At 33.4% G+C, this 18206-nt stretch overlaps 1 protein-coding gene across 2 annotated transcripts in view; it reads right to left on the bottom strand.

Annotated features, from left to right (window-relative positions):
- LOC149562230 (uncharacterized) overlaps positions 1 to 16232 on the bottom strand; it is a 55519-nt gene extending 39287 nt beyond the window's left edge. Inside the window, exon 1 of one of the 2 annotated variants that reach the window (XM_089825770.1) lies at positions 15783 to 16232. In XM_089825770.1, the coding sequence (XP_089681896.1) occupies positions 15783 to 16158 (376 nt within the window). In that variant the 5' untranslated portion in view covers positions 16159 to 16232. The remainder of the gene's footprint in view (positions 1 to 15782) is intronic. The other variant, XM_089825771.1, reaches the window with a different exon arrangement.
- Between the last annotated feature and the right edge of the window lie 1974 nt (positions 16233 to 18206).

Genomic DNA, 18206 nt, shown 5'->3' with positions numbered 1-18206 from the left:
CAAAATAAAATTGAAGAGAAAATCAAAGTTGGGTATTTTAACTCCTGCCCACTGCCATGTTTGCATTGAGATGATAAATTCTCACTGAAAACATACATAAGATAAGCTTCCCCCTCTATCGAATAGTTGGTGCACGTGCTTCATTGTCTCTCGGCTATGAGCTAAAACATTCCATGAGATTGGCATGCTTTTTTTGTGATTCCATATCTTGTTCATGATTCCATCATTCTCAAGTGTATACATGTCTTCGAGGAACATCCATCACGTTGGTGTAATGAAATATTGTCTTGATAAACAAGTCAGTGGCTTATACCCATTGTCTCTACCTTTCATTTCCTTCATTCTTATTATCTGGAAGGTTAATAACCGTCTTAGAAACACATATTTTGGACTCAAACATTAACCTCTTTTTAAAAGGTTAATGGTTAATGATTTGGTTTGAAATACGTGTTTTGACCCCCAAACCTTAACCTTTTAAAAGGTTAATTTTGCAAACTTATCTTAACCTTTTGATGGAGAGGTTAATAGTTAAGCTTTCAATGTGAAATGCGTGCTTTGACAATTAATCTTAACCTTTTTAGAGGTTAATGGTTAATGATCAAGTTTAAAATATGTATTTTGGTTCCTTCCATTAACCTGTGAAAACTTTTGACTCGGGGACCAGATTCTAAAAATTCGAAGTGTTGGATGGAGCTGGTGATTAGCCAGAGGATTTGAAGGGGAAATTTTCTCAAAAAATCTGAGGGAAAGTGACCATTTTAATGCTTAAAATGAGGCTTATTCTAAAAATAACCATAATTCTGAAAGGCGAGGATTGAGGCAATTTGATATCTGGGCAACAGATATGTACTGCACTTATGTTTATTTAGATGTCACACTTGTTTTTTGGTAAATGATTCTATGTTAGTATGCAAGTTGTAATTGACAAATTGTTATGCATTTATGTCAAAACTTTGATTAAAATATGATGGATATCTCAAATCAGTATACATTCTATAAATTTGGTAATACATGTGTGGGTTTTTGAGATTATTTTAAGAAATTATATATTTTCAAAGGTTCGATAGAAGTGTCAATTTATTGCTGATTTTTTTGCCGACTTTTTGGCAATTTTGGATTTTTTTGGGTCGACCAAGATATTACCGAGACCAAGATTTTCAACTATGGTTTTATTGATTCAAAAATCCAAGTCAGCCCCCTTATACAGACATATATTTTCAAATTTCCAAGTGCCTATGTAAGGAGGGGATGAAGGATCATTTCAAAATCATACAAGAAGAAGATTTATTTCTGGTGTTGAAAGCGACTTTCCTCCTAAAAGGCGCAGCAAGTTATCTCAAGGGCCAATAAACTGCCTTCCTAAGGCAGTGTATCATCTCCTCCAAGGCAGAAAACTATCTTGAGGAAGGAGTAAATTGTCTTGAGAAGCCAGCAAATTATCTTGTGGGCAGTGATTTTGAACATCTAAGGCAGATTTATTCCCAAATATCAGAGATAAAGATGCAATAAGAAATGAAATCTGAGCATGTAATATACCTCAAACCCCTTTGAAATCAAAAATTTAAAAACAAGTTTATTTTAAGACAAAGGAATGAAGCCATTTTGTCAAAACCAGAACTTGGGATTTGCAAGAAGAAAGAGAAGTTTGGTCTTAAACTAGAGAAAATCCATTTTGCCTTCTTGTTTTGATGTTGATGCAATTTTATTTCATTAAAACTTTCAGATTCTTTTTGTGTTTTACTGTCATTTTGTGATCTTCGTGCAATTTCTATCTTGTTTTGCAAGGTAAATGAAGAAGAAGAAGCTTGGAGAGCATGGAGATGGTGGCAAAGTTAAGCTCAAAGACTTCGAATGAGAAGGAAGTGCAAAATCAAGTTATCAAAATACAAATTCAAGGCAAGGTCAAGATGGAGCTCAAGAAAACAAAGAACAAAGATGAGCAAATTAGAATTGTGAAGTGGAAAAAGTTTTCACCAACTTAAGTTTCTTCTAGAAATCCAAGTTTATTTGAAGGATTCAAGTGCATGAAGACTTCATCACTTCAATAAGTTCAAGTTTGCAAGTAATTTCAAGTTCAAATCATGGCAACGAGTAAATTTCAAAGAACAAAGATGGAGAAAATTTGAAAAGATGAAGCAATTTGGGAATATGCCTTCACAATTGAAGGCTTAACAATGTTGAGTATTAAGAGATATTTTCTCATGGGCCCACTTGTCTTCAACCAATCATAGGGCTCCACTTACACGTGTCAAAGCACATTCAATCATACTATGCCAAGTGTGCAATTTTCTCAATGGCCCTCAAAAGCATTGTAATTTTCTTATTGGCTCACAAGGTGGTGTCTTTATGTAATTGGTTGACAGTGTGGCAAACCTAATTAGGGTTTGTAATGAAGTTATGTTACATCCCAAAATTTTGACCTAATTAAAAATAAATTATAGTCCTTAGGATGATTAGTTAAAAACTATTGTTTTCCTTGATCATGTGAAAAAGGTAGTTATAATTAATAGTTGTTTCATATGAATTTGGTTGTTAATAATTATTATGTATAATTGCTTAATGATGACGATAGTTAGCCGTTACTTGTCATATGTTTGATGATGGTAGTTAGCAGTTTCTTGTTTACTGGATGATGGTAGTTAACTATTTTTACAGCTATCTGTGTTATATGTTGGTATTGATTTATTATGGGAGAACTTGTTATTATTGTGGAAATGTTGCACAGGTGGTTGTAGGAGCAAACAAAGGGGAGAAAGCATTGCTAAACGAGATCTGTGGAATGGGGTACTACTTTAGTCCATTGATCCAATCGACAAGTATGGCCTCTGACTACCTTGGTAAGGACCTAATGACTACATAACAGGGTACATACATTGGACCCTATGACACTAAGCAAACACAACACCATCCTAGTATGAATGAATAAAAGATTTTTAATGACGTCCACGAAGCCATAAGTGTAAGGGACCCACATAAAACTCCTAGTCAGTCTGATGTGATTTCTCCAAATTGTCTCTTTTGTTGTGAATCTACATAAGTAAAATGGCCCCATTGAGGAGTCTTGGTCCTTCCAAAAGGTCTTTTATGTTGTTCACTTTTAAAGTTTCTTTGTGTTGGTTGCGAATGTCCTCGTATGTTGTACAATCCTTCAAATATTGTCACTCCGTTTCCACCACACCCTTGTTGCAAAATCTACAAATTATGTCCTCCCACCCTTTCTTAGGGACCTTCCATCTACCAGTTTCACATCTCAAACAATGTGAACCAAATCTCAGTTAAGCGATTAGGATTTTTTCCTTTCCTTTGATCTTGGCTCCTAAATGCTCTTTGTTGTCATGTTCGCATGTGGGATTAAATTCTTTGACATAATAGGCTTTTTTTCTACCTAACTGGTTTGCCCACATGGAAAATCTGACTTTTTTTGTCACCCATTTTTTTTATTTCATTGTTTTTCAGGTACTCTTGGTAGTCAATGTTCCACTTGTTGAACCATTTATCGTTTTTTTCTTCCATGTCTTCTTCCGACAAGCCAGTTCTCCATCAACCAACCTACTAGGCTAGCGATGTGCATCCATTTTACTCACTTTTTTTAGATAGCTCAACAATCTAACAATTGTCGAGGCCTCCACCAGGAACATGCCCGCCTTCGCTAAAATAATCTTGTATGGAACTGTTGATTTGATTTTGAGATTAGTTGTGATGAAATGTTTTTGAATTCTTTCAAATTGTCGCCATTTATGGTTTGATACACTACCCCCCCATACCTCACTGCCATATAAAATAACTGGTATCAACAACAACCCAAAGAGGGTTTTCTTAGTCTTCCAATCCCATAACTTTGTTGTTCTGCACCTATTTTGAAGAAGATAAGATGCTTTCCATCCCCCTTGTATCCTTTTTGATCTACATGTTTCTCAACTAAGCCGGTAATGGAAATCTATCCCCAGATACTTGTATTCTTCTACAATTTCTAGTGGTTTGTCATTAAACATGAAAGTGCATTGTTGTTTTCTTTTCCTCAAGGAAAAGACCATGATCTTGGTCTTAGAAGTGTTGACCTCCATCCCTACCTCTGTGCAAAAGGTTTCTAAGTTCTTCAAATGTTCCCTCAACCCCTATGCTGTTTTGGCAATGAGAATAAGGTCATCAGCATAAAGAAGCAATCTGATCACATATTCAGCCAGCTGAATTCCCTCTCCATTGGCTTTGTTTATCCATTCCTCTAACTTGTCAATATAGAAGACAAAAAAAAGGTAGGAGATAACGAGCACCCTTGTTTAACCCCTATGTCATTGCCAAAACATTCTGACATGCCCACGTTGGTTCTGATTTTCACTTTAACCTGTTCGTAAAGTTTATAAACAGCAGCTCTATACTCTGTTAGAAACTTCAATTCTTCCATCCTATTCCATAACTTATCCCTAGGGACGGTGTCGAAAGCTTTCTTAAAGTCAACAAAGCAGCAAAAAGCCTCTTCCCCCAGTTTATCCCACGCTTTTTCAATGAGGAACCCTAGGGTACTGTTGTGATCAATGGTGGAATGTTTTGGTCTGAAAACTGCCTGTCCCGTAGCTCTTTTCCCTTCTTTTTCTGCCCATCCAATGATTCTCCGCTCTACCATACTCCCATAGATTGCTTAATAGGGGGTTCACCATGATGGTGCGGTAGTTGGAAGGGTTGTTGACATCTCCGCTTGTATGGAGAGGAATAACTACACGGGTGGTCCACTCCGTGGGAAAGCAACCTTGCATGACCATATTAAAAATGTTCCTGATGTGTAGAGTCAACAACTCTGTCACCCACTTTAGATATTCAGCTTGCAGCCCATCAATATCCTAAGCTTTTCCACTCACTAATCCACTAATCTCCTTATCCCTAGAGTAATGTCTTCATCAGAAAATAGTTCATCTGAATTGTTAATTGTGGGGAGTGAAACTTTGTCCTCCGGTTTCTCATAAAGAGTCTTTGCATATTCTAACCATTGAGAATCCATAATTTTATTTTCAACCTATTTTCTAGCTTCTTGTAACTTCCTCCGAAAATCTTTAGGATTGTGCTTTCCTAACATGATGAGCTCCTTCCTCCAATTAATCACATATTCTTCTTTTTTAGATTTGATCAGTTGTTTGCATTCTCTTATGATTGTTTTGTTTTCCTTTCTCCCTTTAAATTGCCTTTTTGTGGCCTTGCATTGTTCATCATACCATGGGTTAGCCGGAAAAAGATTTGATTAGTTGTTTGCATTCTCTTATGATTGTTTTGTTTTCCTTTCTCCCTTTAAATTTCCTTTTTGCGGCCTTGCATTCTTCATCATACCATGGATTAGCCAGAAAGGTGTTTGAGTTGCTCTTCTTTATCCTTGTTCTCTTACAACCCTTTAGGGCCCATTTGTTTGCTGGAATAGGAATAGGAAATGTATTCTTTGTTTGGTACCCCAAATCGGAATAGAGAATAGGCATACATATTCCAATTTTACACCTAAAATGAGCTTATGTTCATTCCAAAAAATAGTTGTTATTGGAATAGGCCATTCCTATTCCCAATCTGATTTTTTTTTAACTTTTTTTTTTAATTTTTCTTTTTAACATTTTATTATTATATATATTTGTTTAAAAAAAATGAAATAAATTATATGTCTCATTAACATCAATTAATAAAATAAAAATAAAAATAAATTAATCTTTTTACCATTATTGAAAAAATAAACCAAAAAACAATAAATTTTTATAAAAAAATTAAGAGAAATAATTTTAAAAATACAAAAGCTTAACCTTATTCCTAACAACGGATTAACAAATTCCCAAATGAATTCCAAGTGAACCAAACAGGATTGCAAATGCCCTTTTCAATTCTCATTCCCCATTTCCATTCCCATTCCATTTTTCTATTCTAATTTTCAATTCTTATGCCAGCAACCAAACGGGCCCTTAGCGCTTCCTGAATTAGTGGGATTAGTGAGTTGTTGTTGATGGGATTAGTAGTGGTGGATAGATTGACTAAGGTTGCTCACTTCATACCTGGCAACCTAACCAATGGAGCTCCAAAAATTGCTCACAAGTTCACGAAGGAGATCTTTAGACTTCATGGAATTCCAGAGAAAATTATCTCGGACAGGGATGCCAAAATAACCTCCAGATTTTGGCAAACATTATTTAACCACCTCTTATGTGATCCTTATGTTTTTTGCCCAAGCATTTTATGTTTGCATCCTTTTAACCACCTCTTATGCGATCAATATCATTCATTGCCTCTAATGTTCCTCTCGATCACTAACTCTTTACCTCTATTTCCCATACTTCTTCATTCGTTAGTTTATCTACTTGACTAAAGAAATTAGCCCATGCTTTGTTCCCTAATGATAAATGTCTAGATATCTCTTTATGGTTTCTTGTGTTGGAATCGTTTTATGTTATGGATTGAGGTTCCAACTTCCTAATTTATAAATTGAATGAATAATATTTTTAGATATCATGTGAATCATATTTGTTATTGACTTCAATGATGATACCATACATCCTAAGAATATGAAAATACATGAACAACACTTAAGATTAGAACTTCAAAGGTTAAGGAAACATAGACTTCCTCGTAAATTATCTAAGCATTCTTTCTTTCAAAAATAATTACTTTGGGTCACATTATTTCCAGGAAGGTGCATTAGTGAATCTTAACCAAAGTTATCTTTGAATGCATGCACTTCAACTTGTTTCAAAAGTTAAAATTCTTTATGGGCTTTTCAAGTTATTACTAATGATTCATGAGTTTTTTTCTAAGATAACCCGTGCAATACTTTCTTGCAAAAGAAAGGGGAAAACATCTTGTTAACAGAAAATTATGAAGCTGTTTTTTGATATTTGAAAGAATTGTAAGCATCCAGTCCAATTCTTTAAATACCCAATCTAAGTGATCAGTTCACTTTGTGGACTGATGCAACCATCAAATGGGTTTGGAGGAATTATGTAGGATAGAGTGGTGGCTTATGAGTTATGCAAACTAAATGATTATTGAAAAATTATGCAGACAAATTATGCAGATATAATTCAGAACTTCTTGCTGTGGATTAAGAATTGAAATATACATTTTGAACTAAAAAATAATCCTAAAACTATAGAATATATTTTCAGCCAGGAAGACTTGAATGTCCACCAGAGAAGGTAGGTGGAATGTTTTGTTAATTTTAATTTGAATGTGTTGTGTGAAAGGAAGCAAAATAATGTGATTGATGCACTGGTCAGCCTTAAATATTTGTCTACAAAAGCAAAATTGAAATCTGATAAAGACAAACATACTTAATTAGCAGAAAGTCAACACCCTATATCCTGAAATTTCTGTACAGAAAGGAGAAAGTCAAGAATATTTTTTGGTCATAAATTCAATGTAGATTCATTGTTGAGGTATTAAGGACATGTTACTATATTTGTCATACCACAACAAAAAGTCTAAGACAATAGTAAATGAAATAAGTACATAAAATACCTCATTGCGCACACATCCATATTCATGGCATTTTTCTCAAAAGAATAACATTAAATAATATTATTCTTTTGAGAAAAATGCCTTGAATGTGGATTCTTTGCATTTTCAAACTACTTCTTGAAGTTACAAAATTCGGACTATTGGCCACACCTCAAATATGATAACAGCTTATTAATTTTTTTATGATTTCCTTGGCACAGTAAGAATCATGCAAATGAGTGCACTTATAAGTAGGTGGCAGAGTTTCATTATGTACTATCCCCTAATAGGATTAGACTTGTCATCGCCAGTTTAACCCAATTCTAATATTTATGTCCCAGCCAAATGAAGAAAGATAAAGAAATTCAATCAAATTAAGAATTATTCATTCATTTATTCCAACTAAGTTTTCTATGTATATTTATTGACATCTATGCTGACCTTATTACTATTCCAAGTTGTGAAAGGAAGGATTAGGTTTATAATCAAGATGCCTGGAGACCAACTGCAACAGGCTCACTCAAAGTTTACAATCCAAGCCCATATTCTATCTTGGGACCTGCCCTCGAAGCTTTTGAGACACTGACCCTTACCTTATCTTGGGACTGATGTCATTGCTTAGATTTAGACAAGCCCCTCCTTGAAAACATTTTAGCCCGTTCCTTCTCAGCCCAAAATAGTAAAATACTAATGAGTTTTGAGCATATGTATATACATATATTCTTTTTTATTTATTTGTAACTACACTTCACATTAGTTGAATGATTAGGAATATATTACATACATACATACATATATATATATATAACATTGATATATATGTTTACACATTTATGATCTTACCATTATAACTGATATATATTAATGTATATGTGTATATATGTATCTATAAATAATGTTTTATTATTTATTTAATGATCAATAATGTACTTTATTGTAATTTTAGGTGATAAGATCATCTCAGATCTTATCTGCAGTTTTTTTTAGAAACTTGCTTATTTTATAATTTTGTAAACTTATTTATGGAGCATCTTTGCTCCTTGTTAATACGTCAAATGATTTACCAATTATTTGCGTAATATGGTATCACAGATGGCTTAAAATTTATTCAAAAAAAATTATAATTTCTCTTATGAAATTATTTGCCTTTAAAATTTTGAAATTAATTTTTCAGAAAAAATTGTCGACAGGAATGACAGAATTTTCAGAACCCGAATAGGGTTTCTCGGCAATTTTCTGAACTACAAATTGTATTTGGGCGTTAGGTGGATTCAGTGGTCATTTTTCTTGGTGCTATTCGCAAAACTCAACTAGGGTTTTTGTATCTTTCACTCTTAGGCATGGAATTTTTTAGGGCCATTTTTGGCACAATATTTCTCCATTTCTCGTCGCATTTTTTGGTCTCTGGCATCAATTTTTGGTCTTTGGTCACTAGTTTTGGCAGCTGCTAGTTTGGGATTTGCCGCATCTCTAACCTGCGACTATCTGAACATGATTTCTTGCTCTAGTTTATCGCATTTTTCAAACACAACTTTGCTTTTTCATGGCCTCATTTTCCCTACTTTAGCCATGTCTTGCAGGAGTGTGCCTAACGGGCTTCTACCAGCCATGGACTGGTTTTTCTGCAAAAAAACTTTTGAGCTTTGATGGTCGCCTAGGTCTCAAACATTTTTCAACTAAGGTTTTGACCGTTCAGATCAAGTTGGAAAAAACAATGGATTGCAGATTGTCAGTGGGTTTCTCGAGAGCTCAACTAGGTTTGTCTTAGATTTTTCTGGGTACCTCATTTTTTGTGCCTATATTTTTGTGTCGGCAAGTTTTCATTCCAATTTTTTGGGGGTTTTTGAGATCTCTAATGGGTCTTCATCAATTTTTTTGGGACTTCAAAAAAATTGCATCAAAATTCGTGCCTTGATTTTGTGAGCCAGCAGAATTGTATTGAAATCTATACCTGTCTAAGTGCATTGAAATTTGTGCATAGAATTTTGTTCAATCAATATCTTTATAGTACCTTGCTTTTTGTGTCTCGAAAAATGTGAAGATGGCTTCATTGACCAACATCACGTTAGAAGGCAGTCAAAGTTCCAATGGCAAAAACTACAACACTTGGAAACGGGAAATGATGACCATTTTTTAATACCACTGCCTTGATAAGATCGTCTTGGGCACTCTTTAGTGTCCAGCTATAGCGAATCCAAATCAATCAAAGTTTGATGAGTGCAATCATGAAGTTGTAACATTGAATCAAGTTGCAACTGCATTAGGCATGCAACTTTGAATTAGTCAAAGTTAGTTAGAAGTTTGTTTTTTAATAAGTCAAGGTGGTTGAGGGTTTCCCCTTTTCTCTCTCTTTGTTTCCTATATAAAGGAGGGACTTCATTGTAAATAATCATCTTTTGGCAAGGCAAGAAAATTCTATCAATTTGTATTATTCTCCCTCCGTTCAATATAGAAACTTTCTCTCTCTTTTCAGAATGCACAAGAATGTTTCTATAATGAACTGAACAGAGAAATAGAAACATTCTTGTCTATACTTGTATATATAGATCATTTATGATTTTTGTTTAATAACCATGGTTACCAGGAGACCCGTCTCCCCCCTAAAAGTGGCGTCTCGGAGACCGAGACGCGTCTCGGAGACTTTTCGCGTCTCCGGAGACCTCAAAAAAGGTTGGAGACTTCATGACGAAGTCTCCTGAAGTCTCCCCGTCTCCTAATCCAAAAAGTGAAGTCTCCTGATAAAATATAAATGTAAAATATAATATTAAATAATTTTATATATTTTAGCCCTCATTTAAATGTTTTTAATGGAAAAATCTAAGGTACTATATGAATTCCGTAACAACTGCTTGGTGATGTACGTGACCTACAGGAACACAATACAAGTCTAAGACAACATATTGGAAGCTGTACAGGATTGCAGTAAAGATCCCAAATCACATAAATTTATGCGGCTGAGGAATTAGGGTGCAAAAACTGTTGTTAGTGCATTAGAAGATAGTATTACGTATGTTACAGAAATCTGATATGCAAATGCTTGATAATAGTATTATTCCTCATGAAAACCAAGCATCTATTTGCTGATAAAGACTCAGCGATAACAGTGATAGACTAGAGGTTTTATGTATGTTAACATGAATGTATTTGGTCCCATATTTCTGTTTTTTCAAGAGGATATCATGTTTCAGTTTGATGTATAAGTCGTATTTGTTATTCGTACCTGTTTATCTGCTGTTGGCAATATCTTAGTACCAATATAGGAATCTTTGTTAGTTGAATCTGTGTAACTGGAAAAAAAACACTATTACAAAATGATTTACTCCCTTTTAAACTAAGCAATCCTAACTCTTAGTTAGAAAATAGAAGTCCTAAGTGTGTCTCTATGCATGCATTGATGTTGAATAATTCAATAATTTTCACAAATTTTTTGTAGCAATGCCAATTTGTCAGGTTTTAAAATCTATTTCAGTAATGTACTTCTGTATCTGACTGCTTATTATTATTATAATCTTTGACAGTTTGACTTGAATCTATTTTAATTTTTAATGTGACAACACTAGTATTATTAATTTATTATTTACTTTAGTCTTTTAGTCTTACGGTATTACTATTTTGAAATTTTGAAATTTTGTATTTACTTTTAGTATTAGACTCTTTAAGTTTAAACTATTAAAAATTTATTTTAAAAAAAAAAAAAAATTGTCGTCTCCAAGTACCCCCGTCTCCTATTTGAAAAATTGCCGTACCGGTACCAGTACCAGTACCGGAGACCTCAAAGTCTCCCCGTCTCCCGGTGACCTTGTGCTCGACTTACAGACATCTATTCAAGGAAACTCAACATATCAATAATGCTCTCGAATGTTAGGAAAATCAATAATGCTTTGCAAAGTAAAAGTTGGGCACTCAAACACTAAGGGGTCAAAATGTTTGAACATTCTTTACTTGCATTCTTCAAATCACAAAATAAGGGTGCTAAGTATAGGTTAGCCCACAAAAACTTAAGCTTGTCTTCCATATATGCCAATAATCAAAGGCGGTAGGCCATCATAAGGACATAGTATATTTAATCTAATTTCTTTCAAATGAGCACCAAAGTGGAGGACCAACCAACAGTCTTGAATAATCATAAGTTTGTCTTTGGATCCTATCACTTTCTTTATCAATGAGACTTTCAATGCTTCAAAAACTTGCCTTTAATCACCATAAAATAATGAAATCTGCCCTTAAATGATTAGAGGCCTTTGACCTTCATTCAATGTTCTTCAGCCATAATATGAATGGCAGCACTTAGTTCTCCTTTGACATTGCCTTTGACATCAAATAAAAAATTGTTTTGACATCAATGAATTATGCTTTGGCATCAATGATAATAGTATTTCCAACACCATGAAATAGCTTATGGCATCTAATGCAAGCATCTATCTTAGGTGTCAACTCCTAGATAACATATTTTCAAGAAGGGTTTTTAGCTCAAAGTTAAATAAATGCCTATAACTAGCATCAATCCTGAGACTAAGTTTGATCTAGAGGCCTCTCTATTTGCCATTGTATCTAACCTACAAGTTCAAAGTAAGAGTGAAACAATTTACATTTTAAACACCATAAATTAGCCTAAATTCAACATAAATTACTATAGACCAGCATATATTTACCCTAAAATTAGTATAAATCAACATAAATTACTTAAAATCAAGCATAAATTCAATATAATATAATCATATTATTCCAAAAAAAATGATTTGTGCATACAAAGAACAATGAACTCATTGAAAAATCATCATGAACAAACATTGCCGATAATAGCATGATGTGATGGAAGTTGTAGCTTTAATTGTTGAATGATTATATTGGGGATGAGATCTCCCATTCGTGCCATAACTGGTTTTTACCTGTGCAAGTTAAAAGCATTTATCCCTCTTTAAGAAAGAACATAAACGAACATAAAATGGTAATGAATCCATTTGTTTAGAAGTAGATTTCACAATACTACAAAGTTTTAGGAAATCAGAAATTATGAATTATTTTTTGCCTACATGCTAAACTTAAGCTGCCAAATTGATTTTTACTAATCTGACATTGAAATTCTTTGAATTTGCCCTTCAAATCCAGCTAAAATTCCTTCCAATCATCTCCAAAGGACGAGAGAGTGCTGAGTGCAAAGTGTGAAGTGAATGATTGGCTTTATAGGGAAAAAAACAGTGTATATTTGGCATGTTTTTGGCAGGATCTGTGTTCTTGCTGCATATGGCAAATTTCCGTTCTAAACTTGCCAAATTTCTGGCAAGTACTCGGCAAAAAAAAGGCCAGTACTCACCAGAGCAAAATCGAAGTACTCAAGTCTGCCAACTATGGCTTGAGGAGCTATTTGAAAACTACTTAACTCATGCTACCTTCTTCAATATTATTAAAGTTGTTCCTCTGTAGTAAAAATAAAGATAAGATATTATGGCTTAAATCATTTTGGGTGTTTGTTGGCCGAGTGTTACAACAATTGATACTACTTGCTTACAAGAAGTCTAAAAAATAAATGTTTAAGAGTTATTATTTGTTTTTTTAAGAAGAAAGTTCAACTTTAGCCTTTTCCCCAGTTAAGTTTTGACCTGATTGATTTTTTGAGTCATCCTAACACTTGCTAAATTGAGTTGATTTTTAAGTTATTGACCATAGTCTTTGTTTGTGAGAGGCACGTCTGGTGATGTTGTTAGGATTAATTAAGAGATTTAGGATTGGTATATTCATTTCCATGTGAAGTCTGGGTAACTAAGAGTTCTTGATTATTTGCATGTGAATGGTGTTCATATACAGTTTCCCTTAGTTATATGTTTGTTGATAGGTAATAAGGTTTAGAGATTTAGAAAATGAAATCCCCATCTCTTAGTAGATCTAACAAGAACATGTAAAATAGTTGGTGAGGTTTGTGTGCCCATTAGTCTAAATGGACCCTTCTCTCACGAACAAGTCCATGGTTGGGTTTGCATGATGTAAAAATTCCTTTGGAGATATTTATCAACTAGTCAAGAATAGGCAGTAAAAATGTACTCAAAGACAGGCCACTATCAGTGATCCCAAATGGATCAGTTCAGTTTAAAAAAATGATATATCACTTCAAACATATGTCAAAAGCTCAACATTGAAAAGTCGAAGTCAAAACCAACAATACAAGACAATGCAAGGATGAGACAAGCTGATACAGAAAAGAAAAGGAACCAACAAAGAGCACTTTGGGGGTGTCCAGACCCTTAGTAACCCCTTGGCATATCAACATTGTTGGACAAAGGATATCCGGACAGATTCGACATCTGCGAAATTCATTACCCTACATTGACATTGATTGAACAGAACATGAAAGGTTCAACAAGGTCCCAACGTGTCAAATTGCATATATACAGCATCCACGTATGACAGAAAAAAGAAACAGAACACTATTAGTGGTCAAGTATTCAGGAAAAGGTGACCAACACCATGGATGGATTTCATATTTGTTAGTTGTCCAGCCTAGGCTATAAGATGTGAGCAAGTAAAAGGCATTATCAGTGATCCCAAGGTGGATTAGTTCTGTTTATAAAACATGCTCTACAATCTCACACCCTAACCAAAAACCCAAAATCAACAGGTAAATGGGAAAAAAACAAGACAGGACAAGGAAAGGATGAGACAGACTGATGCCAAGAAGAAAAAGAACCAAAGAAGAGCACTGAGAAGTTCTGCAAACCCCTAGGAACCCCTTGGCAGATTCACATTGTTCAAATAAGAACATCCCAAGAGATTTAGCACCCACCTTATGTTGAAGACAACATAGTTCAACTAGAACCAATCTTGTCGATACACATACAAATAGCATCCAGGTATGACAGACCAGGGAAAATACAACCCAGAATGAAAGAGATAGCTTGTATGTCATGTGTCAGGTTCCAGTCTCGCCTAGCAAGTCTGTAACATTCTGTAAGCAAGATTGAAGGCTAGATATGCATAATGTCACTTGATCGATTAACTGGAATTGATTGTACATTGCAAACTCAAAGGATTGCAGGAAGCATCTTTAGCAGTTTGAGAACTGATTTTGATAGAGAGCACAAGTTTAGGTCATTTTAGGAGTGAGTTGTCATCTACTCATTATGTTGTGATGCTCCATAACTGAATAAAGACTTCTAACAGTGCAAATTGGTGGCTTATATAGAAAGCAGAACCTCATCTTTGCTTTATTGTCACCCATAGTGGGTTTCTTCAAGGGAAAATTGTGATCGTGGTGGTAAGATGTTGTCTTTGTGTTCTTCTCATGCATATTCTGCACTCCTTCATGTTCTTTAATCTGAAAACTAACAAAAACACTTTTGAACTCAATTTCAAATAGAGAGCACTTAGGAAAGGCAGATTAAATAGTTGATTTAACCAGTCATACTCAGAATCCATGTTAAAGAGAAAGAAATGTACCCCTTCCCAAATTTTAAGAAATCTATGTGATAAGTCGTATTATCTTTTGGTGCTGCCGAAGATATTGGAATGCCTCTCCTTTCTTAAGGGTAGCAGAGTTGAATACAGAGGAAAAGCCAATGACAGAATTGACATGGCTCCCACAACCTACAAGAAAACTTCGAAAGTGGGCTGCATGATTGCCCAGAAGTCTTCCAAAAGAAACCTTATAATGAAGATATTACTTCATTAGCATGTGTGTGTGGATCTAAACGAATGGTACTTGGATAAATGGAAGAATTTAGAATTTAATATAATTTGGCTGGAAAAAAGTTACCAGTCTGAAAATTAAAACACTACAATCATTTCCTTGGAGAATATTTAAGGCACAATCGGACGGAGAAAATTCAGGTTCACGCAATGCATGTGGAGTCAGAATTAGAAACTATAACTAGCAGTGATGTGAAAAATGAAGTTTCTATTATGGGATAATAAATTCTGAAATGGGAGATGGGACTGCAACAATATTTATGATTTCCATAATATTTTGCTCTCATCCTGTCAAGAAAACCTATTACAGGAAAGTGGACTGCATGTTCATCTCAGTCTCCACGATTCTTTTAAACAGGGATATCCCTACTCATTTAATCGAATAATGTAAGTTATTTGATTCAATTATAGTGTCCCCGTTTCCGTACAGGTAGCCCAGCCTCTCTCGATAAAAATGCATCATGATCATGGATGGCAAAAAATGACAGAAGACCTTCAAATTCAAATTTTATGAGACAGAATCTCTTCAATTTCAAATTTTATAGACATCAACGCAAAGGACTCAAAGTAATTTACAATTGAACAGCCGTGTACCACATGCACATGAATCATTCAAAAGTGGGTATTTCTGAAAAACAGAGCTATACTCGTCCAAATGTTGTTGGCGGTAATTCCCTTCAGTACGTAGTCTGATCCGTCTAAAACTGGAAAGCAAGGCATGAATCGAGAGCAGGATGTACCTCTAAACCCGGCATTATTAATAAGTACATCGATTCTGCCAAAGCATTGCCAAGCAATTTCAACAGCGGCATCGACAGCCGCTGAAGGGTGGCTAACATCAAGCTGAACAGCAGAGGCCTTGACGCCTAGCTGCTGAATGTCCGCACACAGAGATTGCAGGAGCTCCCGCCTGCGAGCGGTGGCCACCACGTTGTACCCCCGCTTTGCCAAACTCAAAGCAAACTCCCTTCCAAGCCCCGAAGATGCCCCCGTCACCAACACTACCTTTGCTTTCTCCTCCATTTTCACACCCAGAATGCTCCTCGAAATCTCTAGGCTCTTTATACGCACACACTACTACATTTTCCACGTGCATTCCCTGATTTGGCCGGGCAATTAAATATATAGTTACGAAATTAATGGAATCATGAATATAATAATGTTTGCAAAAGGGCATATTTTTTGAAATTGAAAAATACAGTTGTTTAAAAAATTTATTGGTTATGATGAAAAAATGCAATGAAAAAAATTAATTTTCTTCAACAAAAATACAAATATATTTTCTAACCTCTTTATTAGTTCCTTGGAATACTTATGCATTCATGTCACTCTAATATGACATTAACACTGGCCAATCAAATCAAAGAATTTAAAATATTATATGAAATTTCAAATGTTTATATCATTTTCTAATTTTTCATTATTTTATAAATCACATTTTTCATCCATTCTATTGGTCCATACTATTTTTGGTGGGGGAGAAAATTAATTTTCTTCCACAAAAATACAAATATTTTTTAACTTTATCTTGCATTAATGAATGCATTAATTACAACTTTATCTTCACATTTGTTGATAAGATTTTTTTTCAATCATTTTATCTTCCACCTCACACAACATGTCTAATCAATATTAATTCTCACTAACAATATAATTTCAATATGTTATATCTTTGTATTTGAATTTCTAATTTTTTTAAAATTTTGATTTTTTAATAAATGTAGTTAAATTATTACTATTATTTTACTTTTTAAAAATAAATTAAGCAATATTATTTTTTAATTATATTTTATAATAGTGTTTGTAATATGTATAATTGATAAGTGTTACAATTTGTAAATTATATCATTTATTATTATGAATATTTTATATTTAAACAATTTATCATTTAGTTTAAATATATTTAAAACTTAAATATATATTTTAATATTAAATTAATAATTATATTTTACATCAAAAAAAATACTAAAGGAAATAATTACAAAAACGAAATAATTCAATTCTAAAAGATATGTAAATTATTATTGAGTTTTTATAAAACTATGTATTAAAATTAAATAGTTATATTCTATTTCTTATTTATTACATCATATTTATTAATCAACATCAAATTTATATGTATTAATCATTGAGGGAGTTTTTCCAACTACTTATGGTTCTCTAGTAGCATGCTTAAACATATAATGTGATACTCTAAATGCTTCATCACTTCTTCAAGTTCTATAATTCAGATATTGGTATGAATAACTTACCTCATTGCACATATTTTAAGTTGTCAATGTAGAAGGTGTAAATTTGTCTAAAGCATATGTATTGATCGTAGTATGATATTAGGTAGTTAGTGTCATATTGGGTACTTTGGCCTCTTATTCTTTGGCTTAAATACCCAAATATATAATACTAGCAGTTGCATGTTTTTGTACATGCAACGATAAGCCGATAGGAATGATATATTTGACACGAAGAAAATTAATCAAAAGAATCCTTTCAAAAATTAATTGTATGAATTTTGCGCTAACTTATCCTTATACCATCCAAATATTTGTATGAACTATTAGGCTCAACTTATCCTGATACTGTTGCCTTGAAAATATTTAAATTGAAAACTTGGCCACCTCAACAGTTATATTTTTGAAGTACATATTTTATAAAATGTGATCTTACGTGTAATATTTAGTTTACTTTTATGAAGAGAAAAATCAAATTTATAATATATAAATAATTATAATTTTAAATAAAAATAAAATAAAATCAATTTCATTATGTAACATTTCATTTTATAATATATTTATATAAAATTAATTATTTTTAATCTAAAATAATTTATTTTTACTAGTATTTCTAAAGGTGCAATAATTATGTTGATAACAAAAATATACTTTCACATATTTTTAATATTATATCAACTAACATCTTCTAGACATGGTTGATAATGTTAAGTTCTTGTTTTTATTTGTTATTTTTTCAAGTCTTCTCTTATATGATTTTTTAATCATTGGTTGGTTTTATTTCAATTATTTTTAAGTTTAATTTTTAAATTAGTGTGCATTAGGTGTTTTTTTTTAAATATC

This window comes from Cupressus sempervirens, chromosome 4 (assembly GCF_028749045.1).
Source record: "Cupressus sempervirens isolate cs-2001-9-10 chromosome 4, ASM2874904v1, whole genome shotgun sequence".
NCBI lineage: Eukaryota > Viridiplantae > Streptophyta > Pinopsida > Cupressales > Cupressaceae > Cupressus > Cupressus sempervirens.
Note: the sequence above shows the minus strand (reverse complement) of the source record. Positions and strands in the feature narration are given on the sequence as shown.